General features: G+C 35.7%; 2 protein-coding genes and 1 non-coding gene across 3 annotated transcripts; 1 reads left to right on the top strand and 2 right to left on the bottom strand.

Annotated features, from left to right (window-relative positions):
• On the bottom strand, positions 441–1,302 carry LOC105158066 (calcium-binding allergen Ole e 8). Its single transcript, XM_011074692.2, has one exon. The coding sequence runs from the start codon at positions 1,127–1,129 to the stop codon at positions 629–631; it is 501 nt and encodes a 166-aa protein (XP_011072994.1). The 5' UTR covers positions 1,130–1,302; the 3' UTR covers positions 441–628.
• TRNAW-CCA lies at positions 9,373–9,444 on the top strand. The gene has a single exon. It is a non-coding gene; the product is annotated as a tRNA-Trp (tRNA).
• On the bottom strand, positions 12,153–19,410 carry LOC105158067 (phosphoethanolamine N-methyltransferase 1). The gene is made up of 12 exons (XM_011074693.2): positions 18,985–19,410; positions 18,557–18,672; positions 16,203–16,340; positions 15,981–16,118; positions 15,711–15,854; positions 15,129–15,239; positions 14,125–14,266; positions 13,419–13,699; positions 12,866–13,027; positions 12,723–12,776; positions 12,566–12,640; positions 12,153–12,479 (listed from the first exon to the last, which is right to left on the bottom strand). Exons 1-12 carry the CDS (start codon positions 18,998–19,000, stop codon positions 12,381–12,383), a joined length of 1,476 nt encoding a protein of 491 aa, XP_011072995.1. The 5' UTR covers positions 19,001–19,410; the 3' UTR covers positions 12,153–12,380.

The following is a 20,173-nucleotide window of genomic DNA, read 5'->3' on the forward strand; positions in this document are numbered from 1 at the left end:
ATGTATAAAAAATAATATTAGTGTGTAAAATTAATTTAAAAAATAAAAACTAAGATGCAGTCCAGAATTTCAGACAACCAAATACGAAATGTAGAACCTATATATCACATTCAAACAACTTACTCCCATCTTAATGATATATAACACAAGAAAAAAAATTATTATGGGTTATAATATTAATAATTATGGCTAAATATTATGATAAATAATTATTATTAATTAAAAGATGTAAAAATTAATTTTTCATCATAAAAAAACATTTACTGCGATTAAGTGTTGTGGTCAAATATTTGCCACTTATTTTAATTATAAAAAATTTAAACCAACTTTATTTATTATTAATTATTTACTACACTATTTATTATTAACTATACCAATTAATCATATTTAAATATTATAATTCCTGGCGTGAAATAAGGTAACTGTATCCCACAACGATCTAAATGGTATGAAAAGATTTAAGGCAGATGTCATCCAAATCAGAAGTTATCTTTATAGTCATTACAAAAGTAAGCAAAGGATTTCAGACTGTCCGTACAAATTTGCAGTCAATTACATATCTCCCAAAGCAAATCAGATTAATCTTGTACCGTTGATTAGAAGAAACATCTGGTCCCGGACACGCCGCCTACTTCGCCTTGCCGTTGTTACTTTTATTGTTGGTCATCATCTTCTTGAACTCTTCGAAACTCACGTAGCCGTCCCCGTTGGCATCGATGGGCTTGATCATCCCGGCACAGTCCTCGATGGAGCAGTGCTCCCCGAGGCGCAGAAGGGTCTTCTGGAGCTCCGCCGCCGAGATCTTGCCGTCGTGGTTCTGGTCGTAGAGCTCGAACGCCTCTCTCAGCTCCTTCTCAGCCGAGTGGTAGGGGTCCGCTTCGGCGCTGCAGAAGGCGGCGAACTCTTGGAGGTTGATGTTGCCGTCCTTGTCGGTGTCAATCTCCCCCATCATCCGGGCGACTTCATCGGGCGAGCTTTCGGATCCCAGAGCCTTCAACACGCCACCGAGCTCGCCGGGGGAGATCTTGCCGTCGTTATTGGTGTCGAAGCGGTCGAAAACTTTCTGTACCTCGGCCATATCTTCGAGGTACATTGAGGGCGTGGAAGTGGGAGTGGGATCCGTCGCCATTCTTCCTCAGATTGGCTTTTTCCTTGATTTTTATGAGTTGAGAGAGGGGCGGAGATGAAGAAATAGAGGGGGGGAGGGAAGAGTGGGGGACCTCAAAAGAGAGAAATGCCCACTATGGCTATGGCTACAGTTGAAAAGCAAAGAGAGGAATAAATTTATTTCAACCATTTTTCGGTTATGTCAACACATAGAAGAGGTGCTAAAACATCTCATATATATTAATAGGGTGAATTACACTTCAATTTCTTTTAAAATATAAAATTATATTTTTTTTTAAATAAATTTTAAAATTATATCTACACCTCATTCAAAATTTCTCTATATACGCATTAGAGTTTTTACGAAAAATACTGATATCACGAAGAAAAATACATCAATTTTAATTTTTGCTCATTATTTATCATTTTTATGTATATTTTTGTACTTATAAGGAGATAAATATAATATACATATACTGACTGAGGTTAATATTATTATAATTTTCTTCTTATAAGTATAAAATTATTAAATGAGAATGTTAAGTTAGGGATAAAACTAAAATTTTACGTATTTTTTGCCAATGTAGGCATTTTTTGCCTAAATCATAACAATATGAGATCAGATGTAGATGGTGAGTTTTCGGAAGGAGTGTATGAGTAATTTTGAAACTTCTCTAGAAGAAAGTATTATTTCGTATTTTTAGCGAGCGTCTAAGTATAATTAACTTTATATTAATATTATATCTATGTTATGTTGTATATTAAATCGTTTTCAAATTATAATTCAAGTAATGAATATTTGTAATTTGAAAAAGATTACTACTAAAATTCATTGATATAATGTCAATTTCTAATACAAAAATGTGACAGAAAATTCGACACGTCCAAAAAAGGGTTTTTTAATAGTCCTACTTGACTAGTCAACAAACATATATTATTCTAAAAATAGAATTTTTAATGACATCTTATCTCTGTTCTCTAATTTGTTTTATTATTTATATAAGTCAACTAAGTACTTTATTTCATACTTTGAAAAATCAAGTTGATTGTTTTAAATAGTATCAGAGCATTTAAGACAAATTAATTGTGAAGATAATAGTAAGAAACGTATAAATTGTCTTAAAGCAAGAATTAGTGCAGACCAATTTATGTGTGTAAACACACACCAAGTATGGTTAATTATTTACTATGACCTTATGTTTAGTTAGTACTATTGAAAAAATTAACAATTATTGTAGCCTACTTAAAGGTCGAACATTGTCGTACCCGTGATTTGAGTTTTAGTTATTGTTAAAAGCTTTTAATGGTGCTGAATGTATGTCTTGACCCGTGTGTTGATTCTCTTAATTTTCGTTCTCGATGGAGCTAAACGTATGTGCCGACTTGTGTGTTGATGATTCTCTTAACTTTCGTGTCCGATGGAGCTAAACGTATGTCCTGACCTGTGTGTTGATTTTCTTAATTTTCGTCCCAATGGAGCTGAACGTATATCCTGACCTGTGAGTTGATTCTCTTAATTTTTATTTGGAGTAAATCAGATATAAGGATTCTAATTGATATATGTATATGGCATTGGCACAATCCTCTTTGATGGGTCCGTCAGGTCTCATTTTTGCTTTCCCGTTCATAAAACTAAAAGAAATACTATTGAAAAAACTCCAAATTTTTGAAAAAAAAAAATTAGCGGAATAGATATCCAATAAATAATAATAGTTAAAAATAATTAAATTATTTAAACCACGCGAAAAAAGAAGTTTATAACTAACAAAATGAGGTTCTACAAAAAAATGAGTACATAAACTTTTGTTGAATACTTTTGAAAATACTTCTAAAATAAAAATTAGATACGTTATTTATCTTTATCTCAAAATGTCTACTTTATTTAGATAATAATAACTTAATTTTAGAACAAAAAGAATACTAAGAATAACTTTTTATATTGAATATTTTTGTATATTTGTTATACTCATTTATGGTTTAGCCTATAGTCTTGAAAATTAAATTACTTAAGTACCTGATTATTATTTTGCAAAGTTTATTTTATACTTACGAAAATTGTTTTGTGACAAAATAATAAACAGATTTTTAAAATGTCAAAATCACCATTTGTCTAGTTTTTTACATTCACTTGTTCATCGAACTCTTTTTATTTTGTAATCTGAAAGTACTTATGGCTCATTTTATTTAAGTTTTCTTATTTATCAAACCAAGTTAAAGTTAAATTTATAAATGCATAAAATTACCATATTTATATAATTATATATATATATATAGTAATACATTATAAATGTATATTAATTCTATATTTTTTATTAGTTCATCAGACTTTTTGGTTTTATTAATTGTATATTTGTTTAAGTAAACATGTAAATATATATATATATATATGCTTGTATAAGTTTATTTTTAATTTGGTTTTACAAGTAAGTAAAACTAAAATAAAATGAGCTAGACAAATAATAATTTTGGCATTTTAAAAATCTTTTTAATTTTTGTTTCACAAAGTAATTTTTATAAGGGTAAAATAATTTTTTTAAATTTGAAAAGTAAAGGCTAGAGAGGTTTTTGAAGGTTCGAAAAAAATTATTATTTATTTTTTTTTTAATTTTTTTCTCACTTGAACCATATGAATCCTGCCGTCAACAGATGCATCTTGAACAAATAGATCATATAATAGAAAAAGTGTGAGAATATGTCGACAAAAATGAATAAGTAACCAAAAAACAAGAAAAAGAAAAAAAGCATGAGAGATAATGTGTGGGAAAAGAGAGAGATAAGAGAAGGCCACAAAGCAGCGAAAATGACATATGAAGTGAGAGAAATTGAGATATATCTATTCTAATTTTAAGAAAAGGAGAAAATAATTATTCAAGAAATATAAGAAAGGAAACATAGATATCTTCTGTATATAACGTGGAAATCGTGTGCCCACCGAAATGTAGTGGCGTTGTGGGTTCCCGACACGTGGTATTATGCCATGCAGACTACTCGGACAAGAAAATTTAATTATTTTATTATTCTTAAAATAAATTATATTTATAATATATACTAAAAGTATGTCAGAGTCATGGATTACATTCGCGACTCGACATTAAAAATATTTTTTTTAGAAAAAAGAGGCATGTCGTGGATCTGTCCACGACATGAATGAATTCATGAATTTTTGTTATGAATGCCATAGGTAAGCATACGAAAAACAGTGTACAGTTGCTTACAACATGATGAAGATATAATCAAGGAAAAGTGGAAGAATTTTTGTTATGAATGCCTCAGGTAAGCACAAATCCACAGAAAAAGACAGATTGGATCAGGGAAAGATAGACATTTTTTAACAAGAAATTCAGCATGCATTTTCTCACATTTCCCAATGGCTAAATAGATGTTTTGCTACAACCATTTTCCTTGATTTCCGAATCCTACGACAAGTGTCCAAACACTAGTACTAAGAATCTCCAAGCTGCAACCTTGCTGCAGATTTTAATATCTGCTTACAAAGGGATGAAAGCAAACATAAGCTAGCATAAATATAAATAAAGGCTAATATACTGTGGAACTTTAGCTAGGTTTCATAAGGAACGGGCTGGCCTTGGAATCTCTCGTCTAGGCTGATTGTGAGATTCTTGTGCCCTATATATCATTATCCCACCCTTCAAAAAGGGTTTTGTCCGCAAGGCAAGAAGTAGAATGAGCAGTCACAAAATCCCCCAATAATTCCCAAGTGGCTTTAGTTTCAAGCTAGCCTTTGTTGAGTACCTGTTGTTGTTGGCAATGATCGGCGACTTTGAATTCTTGCAGGTGCAAGTTAGTGAGGAGGAGGCACAAGATATCCTCCTAATGGGAAATTATGATTACAGGGTGCACCACGGGAAGGTTTAAGTATTGACACATGCAAAAAGTGAAAAGGGGCCATAAAACCGTTTAGCAAGTTTCTAGGAAAGTCGAGATTGAATGGATGTTAGACAGTAAGGTTGACCAGAAAGCCAATCATGGTGCAATTGGAACACTTTATTCCCGCATTGTGGTGCAATAGGAGCACTCGAAGTGTAAGAATAAGTGATCATAAAGCCAATTAAATTGATTATTTGTAATCTATCTAAGCAATTTCTTCTCACTTTGTAATATTGAGTTAAACAAATAACAGTAAGTACTCATTTGGCTTTACTTTGTCGTTTTTACTCCTGCATTTTTCATGCATTGCAACAAAGCCCACAAATCACTAATCAATTAATGAAGTTGAATTACGCATTTGATGGCAACTATAAAGCCAACTTATGAAGGTTGGATCTGAAATGTTCCAAGTCAAAAACGCCGAAAATAGGCATCGAGTGTTCTATTGAGACTTACACTAAATATTACACCCATATGAGGGGTTTTGAATTTCATAGGCGACATACATATGATGTTTATGCAATTTTAATTGATGGTTTACAAATGTTGTCAAACTGACTGAATTGACTCATGGGGGTCGTCATATGGAAGCTGGTGTGCTTGGTTAGTATGACTTAAACTCGTTGGCTACAGTAGTGTGGGTTTAGCCCTCATATTTGAGGATCTACACAGTTCATAAATGGGAAAACTGTATCCAAGGTCTGATAAAAGATGACTCTGTTTTGATATGGTTATTATAATTTTTGTTCCAGTGCAGTAAAAACATGTATGAAGACTGGTAAGTTCCAAGGGGAATTCGTCGCCTATCATGAGATGATGACGATCTCCTATTCGTTGTGCTCCCGGGAGTCTATGGCCACAACTAGTCATCAAGGAGGAAAGTAATTTTCTATGTTGAACAAGTGGAGAAACACAATCAGACTATTAAGCATAGATGTCTAGTTCAGGATGAGAATCGATGACCAATTCCATGCCCTAGACTAAAATCGAGATATGACAGATGGAAGAATCGTTCCCGTATGGCACTTGGTAGCGCTAAAATTCACGCCATTCTCATCTATTCTCTAATCCATAAACCGTTGCTAAATGGTCACCCATGGTGAGGGTGCTTTCAGATTAAGTGTTAATCGAAAGTGATTAATTAAATATGATTAATTAATCTAATGCAAAAATATTTGTCAATGAAATTAAGGGTGAACTTGCAAAGTCACACAAAACACCACTCAAGAAAGTAGTAGAATTTATTATGAATTAATTCTAGAGGAATAAATTAATTTAACGACTTTAAATTAATGCAAAAGATTAAATGATTTTATTTAAATAGGAGAATCCATGTGATGGGAAGCCCAAGATTTAATTAATAAGATTAATTAAATTTGGTTGAGGTTCTATCCATTTAATTGGATCGGATGAATTAATTAATATGAGCAGCAAATTAGAGCTTAGACTTGATAAATTAATGAGATTAAATAAATCGAGTTAGGCTCAATTATTTGATTGAATTAATTAGGCAAAATTGCAAAATTAGTCCTGTATATTAGGGGGGTGGCAAAATTGGTCCCCTAGCTATGAGACTGGCAATTTTAGTCCTTTATGTTTAAAATTTGTAGCAATTTCGGTCCTTCTGGCCAAAAGTGATCGAAAATTAACAAATCAAATTGGGGATTAGGGTTTCGGCGACAAATGGACATTACTACACAGGTAGCATCCTACGTGGATGCTGACGTAATAAAAGAAAGATTAACCATCACCCACCACCACCAAGCCGGTCGCCGGAATTTTTTTTTCGGCGCGTCTCCGGCCACGCGTACCACCACTAAACTCACCATCCTACGCTGATTCCAACCCTATAGCATGTGTTTCAATCAGAGTTCAAACATGCCCCCAATTGTTGATTATAGTCTTATCCTAAAACCTAGATTTATTTTCTTTCTCTTCTCGATTCACCGCCGTCCGACCTACCCACTGTTCGAGACCACCACCAATCAACTCCCCATCCTCCGGCGAGTTGATTGCACCCAAGCCCATCCATTTTCATCAACTATTCGGTCGGTTCTCTTCATTTTTATTTTCGTCACTTTTTCTCCGCGCCCACCATTGATTTTTCCGTCATATCTCCGTCACTAGCGATTATCTGGTTGGCGGACCAACACCTTTGTGTTCGCTCCCCATGGCGCACACATCCCTCCGATCAGTTTCCGTTAACGTTACATCCACGACTTCTCCTTAATGTTTTATTTTAGTGGCAATTTTAGTCCTATATGTTTTAATTTAGTAGCAATTTTGGTCCTTCCGACCAGAATTACCAGTCAGCAGCCATGTAAGATGTCACGTGTTTAAGTAGAGACTAGTTGGCAACTGAAACCCTAAGCCCCAATTTTTCCGGCTAATTTTTGGGTAATTTTGGCCGGAAGGACCAAAATTGTCACTAAATGAAAACATATAGGACTAAAATTGCCAGTTCAGTAGTTGCAGGATTAATTTTGCCACCCCCCTATACTTACAGGACTAATTTTGCAATTTTGCCAATTAATTAATTAGCCTATGGGCTAGGATTTATTTGATGAAATCAAATAAATCCCACTTGGGCTTTGAAATTAATTCTATAGAGACCCAATAGGGTTTAATTTATTTTGAATTAAGCTGAGTAAGCTATATATATATGTAGCCCTAACTTGAATATATATATATATATACTTATATAATATATATATATATATGTATATATATATGAGGGTGTAAGGATGAAGGAGTTATTACTTGAATACTTGTAGTACTAGTAGGTAATGTACTATGGGGAAACCCATTATACCTATTTTTTTTACTACACATGCAGTATATACATGTATAATACAACAAGCACATGAGATATTTCTTGTTTGTGCATATACTGTATAGGCTTGTGTATATGTTATTCTGGATATGATACAAAAGACAAAAATCCTCATTATCTCGACAACTCTCTTCTTCCCATCTTTTATCTCTATTCTCTCGTTCTTCTTAAATTAGTTTTAAGTTAGGTCAAGGTTCTCTTAAATTTGATATACTATGCTAATAGTATAATAAAGTCTCTTATACTACATACGTCTTACGTCTAGTAAGTTCTTTTGTACACCACATTGTGTAGTGAGTGTTCAACATAGAGAAAACTCCATTGATCTTTTCGTGGCATACTGTTGGAGTAGAAAAACTTGAAGAAAGTGTTCAAATCGATAAGATAAAATTTCGTGATTATATTTTCGTCACTCTATGTCACAATAGGCATTTGTTTTGTTTCAAGCTTCCTCTCTACTTGTTGAGTGCCAAACGCCAGGGATTAAGGGACTAATTCTCTTTAATTTAGAATTTAACTATGCTTATTTCATGGTTTGTTTGGAATCCTTGATTGTCGAACCTCTTCCTCTTTCCTTTACCCTCGTCTTGCGGTGTAATAGTACTCAAAGTGCTAGCAATAGTTGACGATGTCTTAGCTTTCTTCCTCTCCTGTTGTCTGGCTACCTTGCCTTTCGCTATTAAGGTCGAACCCTCTTATATTGATACTGATGATGCAGACTTTACAAGTATTATCTCATACTGAACCAACATATTTATCAACTTATGAAAGTCTTTATTCAGCCTATCATGTTAAAGTTAACAATAAATGGGTCAAAGGAGGGATGAAGAAACTGTGGGGTCATGTCGATGTGCGTCTCCTTCTCGAGATCAGCCTCGTGGCCCTTAAGTTTCCCCACAAGGGATAATATCTTGACCCCATGCTCTTGGACAAATGATCCCTCACTCATGTAAGCATTGAAAAATGCAAAGACTCCAAATAATAAGGACTATTTATTTCAACTCCAGTAGTCCAACACAAACCTTGCACTATTGGAGTGGGAGTGGGAGAGTGATGATGCTTTCATTTCCAAGCCCAAGATCCAATACAGCCAAAGCCCAAACGGAGACGAGGCTCCCATTCATTCAACCCAACATGCCCAATACCCTACTCCATGGCAAAATCGCAGACAACAAAGGCTCCAATCCTTCCTACTGCCCGACTGACGAGGCAACGCCCATAACAAAAGGCCCACTCAACAAACCCAAATACCAAAAAATAAATTTATAAGTATCTCTCATTACAAACATGGAAATGCACTTGATCATATTATCAGAAGATTAAAAGTGAATTTGCATCTATCTTCAAGCCACATTGGCAAAAACCGAAACTGACTGTGTACTATACGTAGTAAATTAAGTTACTGTAGTATTTAATTGTTTTATTTTAATAATTAATTTTCCTAGTGTTTAAGAGTAAATTACTGTATTTTCCTAAAAGAATTAACGGACAACAGAGAAGATTTGGTATACTACTATCGAAATGAGATGATCAAGAAGGCAAAGGGATCCGTGGCGCAATGGTAGCGCGTCTGACTCCAGATCAGAAGGTTGCGTGTTCGATTCACGTCGGGTTCAAATCCCCTAACCATTACCCTTGATTTTTGTTGTGCTTACTACTTGGTACTTGAGCAAATCTCAGACGAAGACTCGGACAACTCTGTCCCAAAAAAATAATCATCGAAAAACCATTTCAAACCAAATTCCTAACGAAAATCGACTCTATATATGGGACGATTTTAAATGTCATTCCAAATTTTATGACGCATTTCCAAATTGTTGAAGCCTAGAAAAATGTATGTCCAATAAAACTAACAACGTCCGGAAAGCCGATGGAAAATTGCAATTTCGTTAATCATCTATTGGATGCATTTTTCCACTACTTCTGTGTCCGTCAGAAAACTTTTCTAACGAATTGATTTTCTATTGGTAAACCGTCGGGAATTCCATTGGAGAAATTGTCAGATAGAATAATAATTAAACTTAAATGCACAATAGTATAAATTCTAATACAACTAAAAGTTTCTTATATTATTATGAATGCCAAGTTCCAACCACAACAACATTTAAAGAAAAACGCAATAGAAAGGGAGAGGGAAAAGGGGGGGTTGCTCGGTGATGCCCGGGTGTCACTGTCGGGCATGCCATGCAGGATCAAGGCAGGATGTTAGCATATCGAATGGGCCTCGGACTTATGATGCGGTCCTACTCGGGCAAGGCATAAAAGACGGTCACGACGAAGGCGTGCGCCGAGTGAGCATTGGGCATGAAACGGGTGTTACGGGTGCATGGGGAGCGCCGTAATGTCGAGGCGGAGCAAGGATGCTCCTTGCCATCGAGGAATGCATCGGCGGGTTCCGAAATTGTGGGCGAGACGCATGGTGGCAAACTAACTAGTCGGGTTCGGCTGCTAAGAGACACTAAGGCGTGCGTGCCTAGAACCTCGACGAATATGGGCATTTTGGATAGGCAAGCGCAAGGGTAGTCGATGCCGCGCAGAGATGCGTTCAGTTATCATGCTAGCGAGCTTCAGTGTCGAAGACACGCAACGGACAGTCGGTAAACTCTAAGATGTGCGAAGGCTGGTCGAAGGTTGGGTGTAACCTGAGACACCACACGGGCGAAAAGTATGTTCCGCTGCGAGACAGAAGAGTCCGCCCGTGACAGTTGCTATCAAAGCCCTGATAATCCCGGGCTCTTGAAGGAGAGTTATGCCCAGTTGAAGATCTGGCACATCAGCACTACGTCAGGTAGAGGCGAGTTAGGTTGAGACCGTCAGTTGAGACAAGATCAGACCGAATTATGGCATAGTTGTATTGGTTTGTTGCCATGGGCTTTAAAATGCTTCAGTGAGCCGATTGTGAAACGGTATGATTTTGGGGATGTCTACCACAGAGATTATGTTGGGTAGAGTTTTTTTGTGCCCGTTTGGGCTGCTTCAGAGAGCAAGCGGCTACGGTGCAACTTCGTTATTATTGGTTGGGTGTGTGTCGCAGATATGTTGAGCGAGCTGTCAACCGTGGTCCGAAAAATTTTTTCTGGGCTAAATGATAATCCAATTTTCAGAATTCATCTTGGCGTCCCTGAGCGAGAAGGGGACATGCCAATGCGTCGGGTGGACTGCGAGAGCCACGATTGCGAGATAAGCAACCATGTGTTTGGAACTACCGCAAGTCAGGAGGTGATCAAGGCGTTGAGGCCGTTTCGGGTGGGTGAAATGCCACCTTGTGTGGAGAGTGGTGGATGAAGGGTCACTTCTCGTTCAAGTTTGAGGAATCTTCCAAGGGGAAGTATGAGCTTAATGTTGAGGTGCTAAGGCACAATTGCACATGTGATGCTTGCAACAAGCTACCCTTGGGGGTGTGAGGAATGAATGTTGAGACCCCTTCCTTTTGTGGGTTGTCAGAATGAGCCGTATTTGGCCGAGCAGAATTGTGCGATGAAGTGTTGTTTTGATAGATGATGGTGCGTCTAGAGGAAAAATGGCACGCTTCAAGAACCAAGGGGGATAAGCATCGATTATGTGAAGATATTTATAACAAATCATCAGAGACTTTGCTTATTTAAGACACCTTCAAGATATTTAAGACACCTTCAAGAATTGCTTATTCAAGATCTCCTCAAAGACCTTGATGTTTTATCATCCAAACTAAATATCCAAGGTTTTGGATGGGGATCTCCATACCACCTGCGGGGACCTTGTTTGTCACTATCAAGTACTAACATGTATGGCACACTGCTCAATCCAAATTACATTTAGATAAAGGGTGCACATGAACTCATAAAATTAGACCGACAACTACAAAATATTAGCTCCTCAGTTAAGTACAACTTTTGCTACCCCATTATTACATTTCTCTCTTTGAGAACTCTAATCCTAACACTGACTTGAGCACCGAAAATCCCTCTAACTTGGCCCTCATGCAATCTTCGTTTTAAAGAATTTGCAACATTATAGAGAGATTACATGTGCGATGGGAGTAGAAGAAACCCCATACACTTTACTAAAATACGTTGAACACGCATCACTGTTTTTCTGGAACATATTACCAAATGGCATATCATGCATATGAAACATTTCAACCAAACACAATTATAAATCTTAAATACCTAAATCTTCATAAACAATCCCTTTGTTACATATCACCCCATATCCTATCCATTAAGCAAACTAGGCATCGTATAGCTTTTTTCCGGAGCCTTACTTTTATCCAGGATTATAACTAGACAAACCAAATAGTTAATTATGCATGATAGTATTCTTACGCATGAACACTTGAATCGAATGGAGTCCCAGAAGAAAAGCTTTTTCACATCATAAGATTGACAGAAAAGTTGCGCACATTATGATCCAAGCAAGTCTTTATGGATCACACAAGCTACTAGAAAAACCGTCATTTAATTGGTCTTATCATCGATAGCCAACTTTATTCTACAGAAGCAACTTAATTAGCACAGAACACACAAAATGAACTATTCCCACTATAATACTAGCAGGCATATCTCACGAGAGTTCACTTTTTCTTGGCAATGAACAGACCCCATCTCTGCTCGCCCGATGAACTCCTCACAAGTTTGGCCTTCCAACCTCCAACTATGTCACTGTAGTCCTCCTGCAAAGCAAGAAACGAAAAATAGAACATTTTCAGTGTCAAGATAAAAGAAATAGCAAGTAGAAGACAGGCGAATAAGAACGCACTTCAGAGAAGTCCTGTATGAATGCCTCCTTCTCCTTCTCCACTGCATTTAATTCCTTCTCAAGAACTTTTATGAACTGGAAATAAGAAAGAAACCGTCAATCTTAGCTATTGCAGAAAATACCCATAACTGACACGAAAGAAACAGCCAACGAGCACCTGATCAGTTCGATCTTCAGCAATGACCTCATCAAAACCAGCATCACGAAGCATCTGTAGAAGAGCAAATACATGAAGAACTGGCTATGACAGAATCATAAACATTGGTGAAGCATGCAGAGAATGAACATTTCCAATGTTACCTGGCCGTAAGCCTTGACATCATGTAAATCATATCCCCTTTGCTTAATGTACTCAGCAAATTCAGTAGATGGAGTTCCATCATTTCTGCAGTAGTCACTTATAAGGACTTTGCCTCCTGGCTTCAGCCACTTGTAGAATGATCTAAACAGTGCAGGTTTGTCCTGAAAATAAGTCCAAGGTATTTGTGTTAGCACAGATAGAAGCACATGAAAAGACTGATAAAAACATTTCTAATAATGCATATCCAAGTATAAGGATCTTAAGACAGATTAGGGATCAACAGAAAATCAGTACCCTTGTAAAAATTTACATGGTAAGCTATGAAGATATTACAATAAAAGAAGCTGACAGTAGTCATGTCGTGTGTTTGTGTAAGTGTAACTTTTACAGTCTTCTCTGGTTCCAGAAAAATCAAAGCCCATTAATAGAAGTTAAGAAAAGATACCAAGGAAATATGAGCGAAAAATTCATTTAAATAAGAAATATTTGAACTTGGACTTGAAAAATTAAACAGAACGAACTAGATGGTGAGAAATTAAGTAAGAAAATTACTTGAATATGAAGAATGGTGTCACGACTATAAATCACATCGAATGTGCCATCAGGATATTCTTTCTTGGTACAGTCAGCAACCTCAAATTCAACAGCACACTTGAGACCAATTGCACGTTCAAGAGCAAAAGATATCATATTGACGGAGAGATCAATGCCAACGACATGAACATCATACTTCTCAGCCATGTAGAAATCACCGCCTCCAATGCCACACCCAACATCTAGGACTTTCTGTCCAGGCTGGAGATCCAGTTTAGCTACAAATTCTCTGGTTGTATCTGCTCATAAACAGAAGATCACTCGATGAGAACAAAAGCATAGAAACAAATCTGAATTTCATGAAATCCCATAACCTTATTATAGGATATTTTGGTCAGAAAATGTTCTGTAAATAATCATGCTGATAAGTTCATAAGGATACGGTGCAAAGATCTAAGTTAAAACTTTAATAGAACAGCATCAATGAAGAAACTAGAAAACAACTGGTGACAGGCTCAGCAGAGAGAACACATTATCTGTGATAGTAATTCTTAGCGCACAATTCAGATGTAATTTATCTTCCAGAATTCCTGCTTTTACATTGAACAGCAGTATTTGACAAGCAGAAATGTTAACTCACGCTGTATTAGTGGAGCAAAGTGGTTTATTTTTATGTGCAGTGCGAAAAAAGGCCAGGGGTCAAATCGCGGTAGGAGAAACATACCTATCCCTCCTGTGCTCACGAACCCCTGTCCAAAGACACGCTCATAGCGCAATATGCCACTACTTTTATACTGGACATTATCCAAGAACTTCTGAAATCCTCTGTCATCATCTGAGCCAATCTTTCGCCAGATCCAGCAAATCTGTAAAAACGGCATTCGTACATTATACATAATATTCTTCTGGGTTGATTAGAATTTGAAATAGATATTGACTGTACCCCTCCCTCATTTAATATTAACAAAACCTTACTTTGAGATTCTACCTCTTAAAATGCCCAAACAGCTGTGACAAGATGAGCCACTACCATCACACAATTCACTAAAAACAAAACAAGAAAAGCTTAAAATTTTCTGAAATACCGATAACTTTTTACCCTAAATTGATACTTTTATGATGGATATGAATTGCAATTGCCTTTTCGTATTAATTTCAAGTTAATGTAGATTTAATCCAGTAGGCCCAATTTCATATCAACTTGAAACCCTAAATCCTCACCTACTCCACCCACATATTTGGACGTTATCCTTTTTCATGTAAAGTCCAACAGAAGTGGCAGATGGGTAAATAGCCTAACTTGGAGGGAAGGTTTTAATGTTAGAAAAGAGGTAAATAGTCCATAATTATGTTATGAACAGATCCATGTAACTAGTCCTTTCTTTCTCATTTTTTGATTAAGAAACAGAATTGGAAATGCAGTGAAGGGCAGCAATGCCTCAGTTCTTAAAAAACCCCAATAAAATTACAACCAATTTTGGCAGAGACTTTGACTTAGCCAGACAGGATAGTTTACGATTTAGAGTATTAACACTTTCAACCCCTCTCCTGTCAAAGTTACAATGTAGAAAGCAATCAAGTAATGGCACAGATCTAGATCCGTAGCACCCCAAGCAACTTACAAATAAGTGCGTCAACATTTAACACACTTTCGATTCTGGTGCACTGAATAACAAAGATACAACATGACAAACACTATAAAGGAAAAAAAGAATACAACTTTGTTACCTGATTCTGATTCTTCTTGTTTTTTACGTAAGCTCCGATACATTTGCAACTCATAAGAGAAAGTTCAAATGAATTTCCAGCTTTATCGTAGGAATGACATTCTTTAAACACCTGCACGTTCAAATTGAGGAATCACAATACATAATTGAACAGAACCAAAAAGAATCATCAAAATAAGTATAAGGTGGCTCCATATCAAGATGTAATATGAAGCTCATAATATTTGTCCTGTCTATAAGAAATCAATAACTTTCCTAGAGCATGCAAGTAGAGAGTATGACTGGGCAATAGCAATTGCCAGTGAACAATTTCCAAACTTGACTTAGATCAAAATCAACAAGTCATATTCAGTTTGCCAACTTCACTATTACATGAAAACATAAAATTTCTCGTTTTCCCAAATTCTGAGTTCTTGGACAAAATAACTACTAATATCATAAACTTAAAGAAATAGAGAGATAAATGCACAGCATGTTACATATTTTATGGAGACACTAACATTAGCAAACAATAAGTATAGACACTTGCAAGGATATAATAGCTATGCTATACAAAAATAATGGCTATGTACAAGCCTCAAACCTTGGTATAGTATCTTGGTTCACGGTAATGAGTTGGGTTACTCTTTCGCTTGTGGTCTCCAGACTGATGAAAACATGATTCTCTGAAAAATATGTAGCCACCAACTTTTAACCATTTGACCATTCTCTGGGCAAGGTCCTCAACCTAAGACAGGGAAATAATATAAATTGCTCATTACAGTACAATAAATGAAACATGAAGTGACACGTACATTTGTAAATAATACAAGCCCATGCAATTGGTTTGAAATAGATGAAGACTAGGGATTACCTCCTTGTCTGAAAGGTACATCAACAGCCAGTTTGAAAATATTAAGTCCAAAGATCCTTCTGGAAAGTTCAAATCCGGGGATGTGACATCAGCGCACATAAACTTGACATTCTTATTATGTCCGTTGATAGTCTCATTCTGCAAAGGCATATCAAATAACTACCAGGCAATTTAATATGAAAAAACACCAAAACTCAAAATACCCTGAACAAGGTCACAAACCTTCTTTATTACACTTTCAATAAAGTCCAAAGCCACAAGTTCGCCTGCCTTTTTGGCTAATTCACCAGTGAAACGGCCAATACCTGCTCCAAGCTCTAGAACTGACTTTCCTTCATATGGTGGAAGCAGAGAGAGCACCTAAGCAGATTTATTATAAAGATGGGTTGCATAATTAGGTCTCCATTTCCAGGGAATAAGCATCACCACTCACTTATTGTCCCAAAACAGGTCTTATTTAATAACCAAATTAAAGAGAAAAAAGATAATCATAGTTCCCCAAAAAAGAAAACTATTTTGACAGTTTTACCTAGGGATACAAGGAATTGTACGAGTATGATGGATTTAAAATAGTTAAGATCTGAAAAAAGAAAAAAACTAGCATAATTACAATAAAACAAAATTCCAAAACAAGGTATGTGCTTTAAAGAGATGTGTACCGAAAGACAAACATTTGATAGGTAGTACACAAATACTTAGATAGCTTAAGAGAAAATAAAGATATAACAATAAGCAAGGTAATTTGAAAACTTAATCAGTCATTTATATTTCTTACACGACAGTTTTGCAGACAATTTAACAGTGGGGTACTAAATCGACAACCATAATGTTGGGAATTTAGTGTAGGTCTGGAAAGTTGTGGATTTCATTTTAGGTGATAAATTATTGGAAAGGAGTTAGTTCTTGCTGGCCTGCAATGTATGTCAACTATATAACGATATTTTTTCCAGGTTTGGATGCAAAGGCTAAATTGAACCCATCAAAATCAAGAACAGGTGGAATCGGATAGCTCAATGTCAGATCTAAACCTAGACCAGACAGTGTAAGCATAGATAGAATAGAGTCTTCAGTGAGAAAAACAACTTATATCTTGAGAATACTTATACAAGGAGCAAGATACCTTTGGATTAACATCTTCTCTCTTTATTTACCTTTTTTTTCCCTGTCGATCTTCCTTTGTTTTTCCTGTTCTTCCTCTACCTTTTCATTTCTTTTCTCCTGCATTTATATTCTTTCTTTGCTTTTTGCTTGTTTTTCAGCCTTCTTTTCTTTTTCTTAAACCTACGCCTTACCACCTCAAGCTAGTGCGGTGATACCTTGCTGCCCAACCGTCCCCTTCAACTCCAACTTGACACTGGACCCCAAAGCCTAAATTACCCGTGTGCACAGTATAGGGAAATGCTCGTTCACACACACATATGTATAAATCTATATACATGTAATATAAGTACACTGTACACATGCAGATTTATATAGATGTGTACATATTGTACTTATGCATACACATGTATAAATTTTAATATAGGTATATATAACTTGTTGGTGGTGGCTGTGTCAAATCAGGTGAGGTGATGGTTGTGGTTAGAGTAGGAAATAGATTCGTGATTGATTGAGCTTTCTTATGTTAAGGGCAAATTGGGTTTATAGAGAAATGAAGAGGATGAAAGGTCAATAATAATTTTGAGCATGTTTACTGAAAATAGTAGCAGTCAAAAAGCCCCATGTGCGGATGCTCTGGAGTTCCAGCTGCTTTTAGCTTTTTCTAAGATAAGCAGAAACAAAAAAGTAATAAAACACTCTTCATTTTATGCTTTTAAGCCTAGCTGAGACGCAGCTTTTGGAAAAATTGCAAACACCAGACATATCACGCCAGAACTTACAACATGTCCAAGTCATGGAAGAACTGGTCTCTAAACAACTAATTGGGAGATCACACCATATTTTCACTCAAAACTACTTTTAGCTAGAAGGAACATCCTATTTGACCAAGTAGGCCCTTTATTTTATTTTTGTAAATTGACAAGATAATGAAAATGACACTGAAAGCTAAAAGAAAAGATATGCATAGCACTTTTAGTTAGCATGAACCAAAATATCATCTAAAGCCCTTCATAAACTCCAAACTCAAAAACATGCACTGAATCCTCAAAACATCCAATTAATATGGAGATATCAGGAAAAAGAAAAAAGATCCACCTGATTTTGATGCAAAACCACATAAAAAGTTAAGAAACCATATAGCGTCTCAAGCATAAACGAGAAAACAGTGAAGGTTACATTACATCCTTATACAAATCATAAATAACATGAAATAATCATAAAGGTCTTAGTGTTATTTTTCTGAATTCAACATCAACACACACCAACTACCTAGAAAATTATAAACAACAAAAGGAAAGTTAAATATATCCAATCTTCATGCCGAAGTCAGATAGAAATTAGAATGAGTTTCCATTACCGACTACATAAATGCCGTATACCAAAGACAAAAACCGAAAAAAATCACATACATGAATTCTATACTTATCTCTTATCATATTTCATTTTAACACCAAATAGACGTTTAATCCGTATACCTCAGGCCTTTCTTCTTTGTCAAGATCGCATGCGTTGGAATCAAGCATCATAGCCTCCAGAGTAAGGTCAACGGAATGCTCCATCCAGTAACTCTTTTGAACCTCACGCTCTTGCTCTGCGCATTATATTCTAGAACAATTATTTTTATATTATAAACCGTCCCATTTAATTATTGGGATAATTATATGGTGCACCAGCGGTCTATCTACACAATGTCCGTTTTGGGCAATTACAGAAATCACTAAGAAACAAAAAATGATCTGTGCAAAGATGATATTTGACGTATCATAAGAATATATTCCTAACTTTTCAAAAAGTACGAATAATTTGTGTAAATAAACCAATGTTGGTTTATGTAATTCTCCCTTAATTATATTACATATAGAAAAGCAAGGAAAAATATCAAAACATCTTGAGTTTAGTGAACCTTGATTGGCAGCCATGGCAAAAGGACAATTAGGAACAGCAGTAACAATGCAAGGGGTTTATCTTGGTGAAGATGGACTGCTGACAAAGATGGGATTTCAGAGAGGACTGAAAAATTGGAATGTTTTTCTGCTGGAAGAACTAACAACCCTCAACTGCAATGCGGGATCTTGAAAATGTCCTGGATCTTCTGTTGAAGGATCTCCCCTTTTGCTGCATTAGCTAGACCTAGAAACAGGGCATATATACGCGAAAATACTGGAATAAGATGGTACTTGTTAGAGAAAAAGAGTAAAATGATTGCAGTAGTAATCTGGAGTGATGCTGGTTGTGGTGGTGTTTGTGTGAGGGATGAGAAGAAAGAGGGGCTTATTATAGATGGAGGAGTGGGGAGTGGGGAGTGGGGAAGCGAGAGAGGGGGAGACGGTGAGGTTGGTGAAAACTGCAATTAATAAATAATGATGTGGGCCTGTTCCAAATAATGCACACTTTCACTCTCTCTGTTAACTATCTACTATCTATTTGGATGAGTAGTTGCTATGACTAGTCGGTTTTATGTGTACGTAAAATTCTTTTGTGTTTTAAAAAGTTTGTAATAAAAATTTATCTATTATGATAATAGGTTAAAAGCTTTCTTGAATTTTGTAAAACTCAACTCAATCTTCCCCTCTCCATTAAATCTAACTAACGGTATTAAAATTTTAGAAAATAATGTAATACCTTTATTTAATATATATTATTTCTTATTTTAATGACTGTTTGGATTTATTTTTATCAAATATTAATTGTTAGATTTAATAAATTAATTTCAATCTTTAGATTTTAAAAAATAAAAGGTTTAGATTCAACAAATTATTTAACTTATATTATATATAAATAATTTAAAATTTTAAAAATATATTATTATTATTATATATAAAAAAATGATTATTGTGGCGATGCAATTTATTAAAAATCATCGTATTTTTGTAAATTTTTTATCAAATTGAGTGAGAACGGTCTCGTTAGAATCGTCTCAAATAGACAAGACTGATGGTGGTGGTTTGAGATCGAGATTCGATCGGAATAAGATGAATCAATGGCAAACATGTTCGACGATCGTGGCTTGGGCCCAATCTCTCTAATGGACGAAAACTCAAATTGAAGGTAAGAAAATATTCGTCTTGACAAAAGAATTTGAATGGTACCAT

This window comes from Sesamum indicum, linkage group LG3 (assembly GCF_000512975.1).
Source record: "Sesamum indicum cultivar Zhongzhi No. 13 linkage group LG3, S_indicum_v1.0, whole genome shotgun sequence".
NCBI lineage: Eukaryota > Viridiplantae > Streptophyta > Magnoliopsida > Lamiales > Pedaliaceae > Sesamum > Sesamum indicum.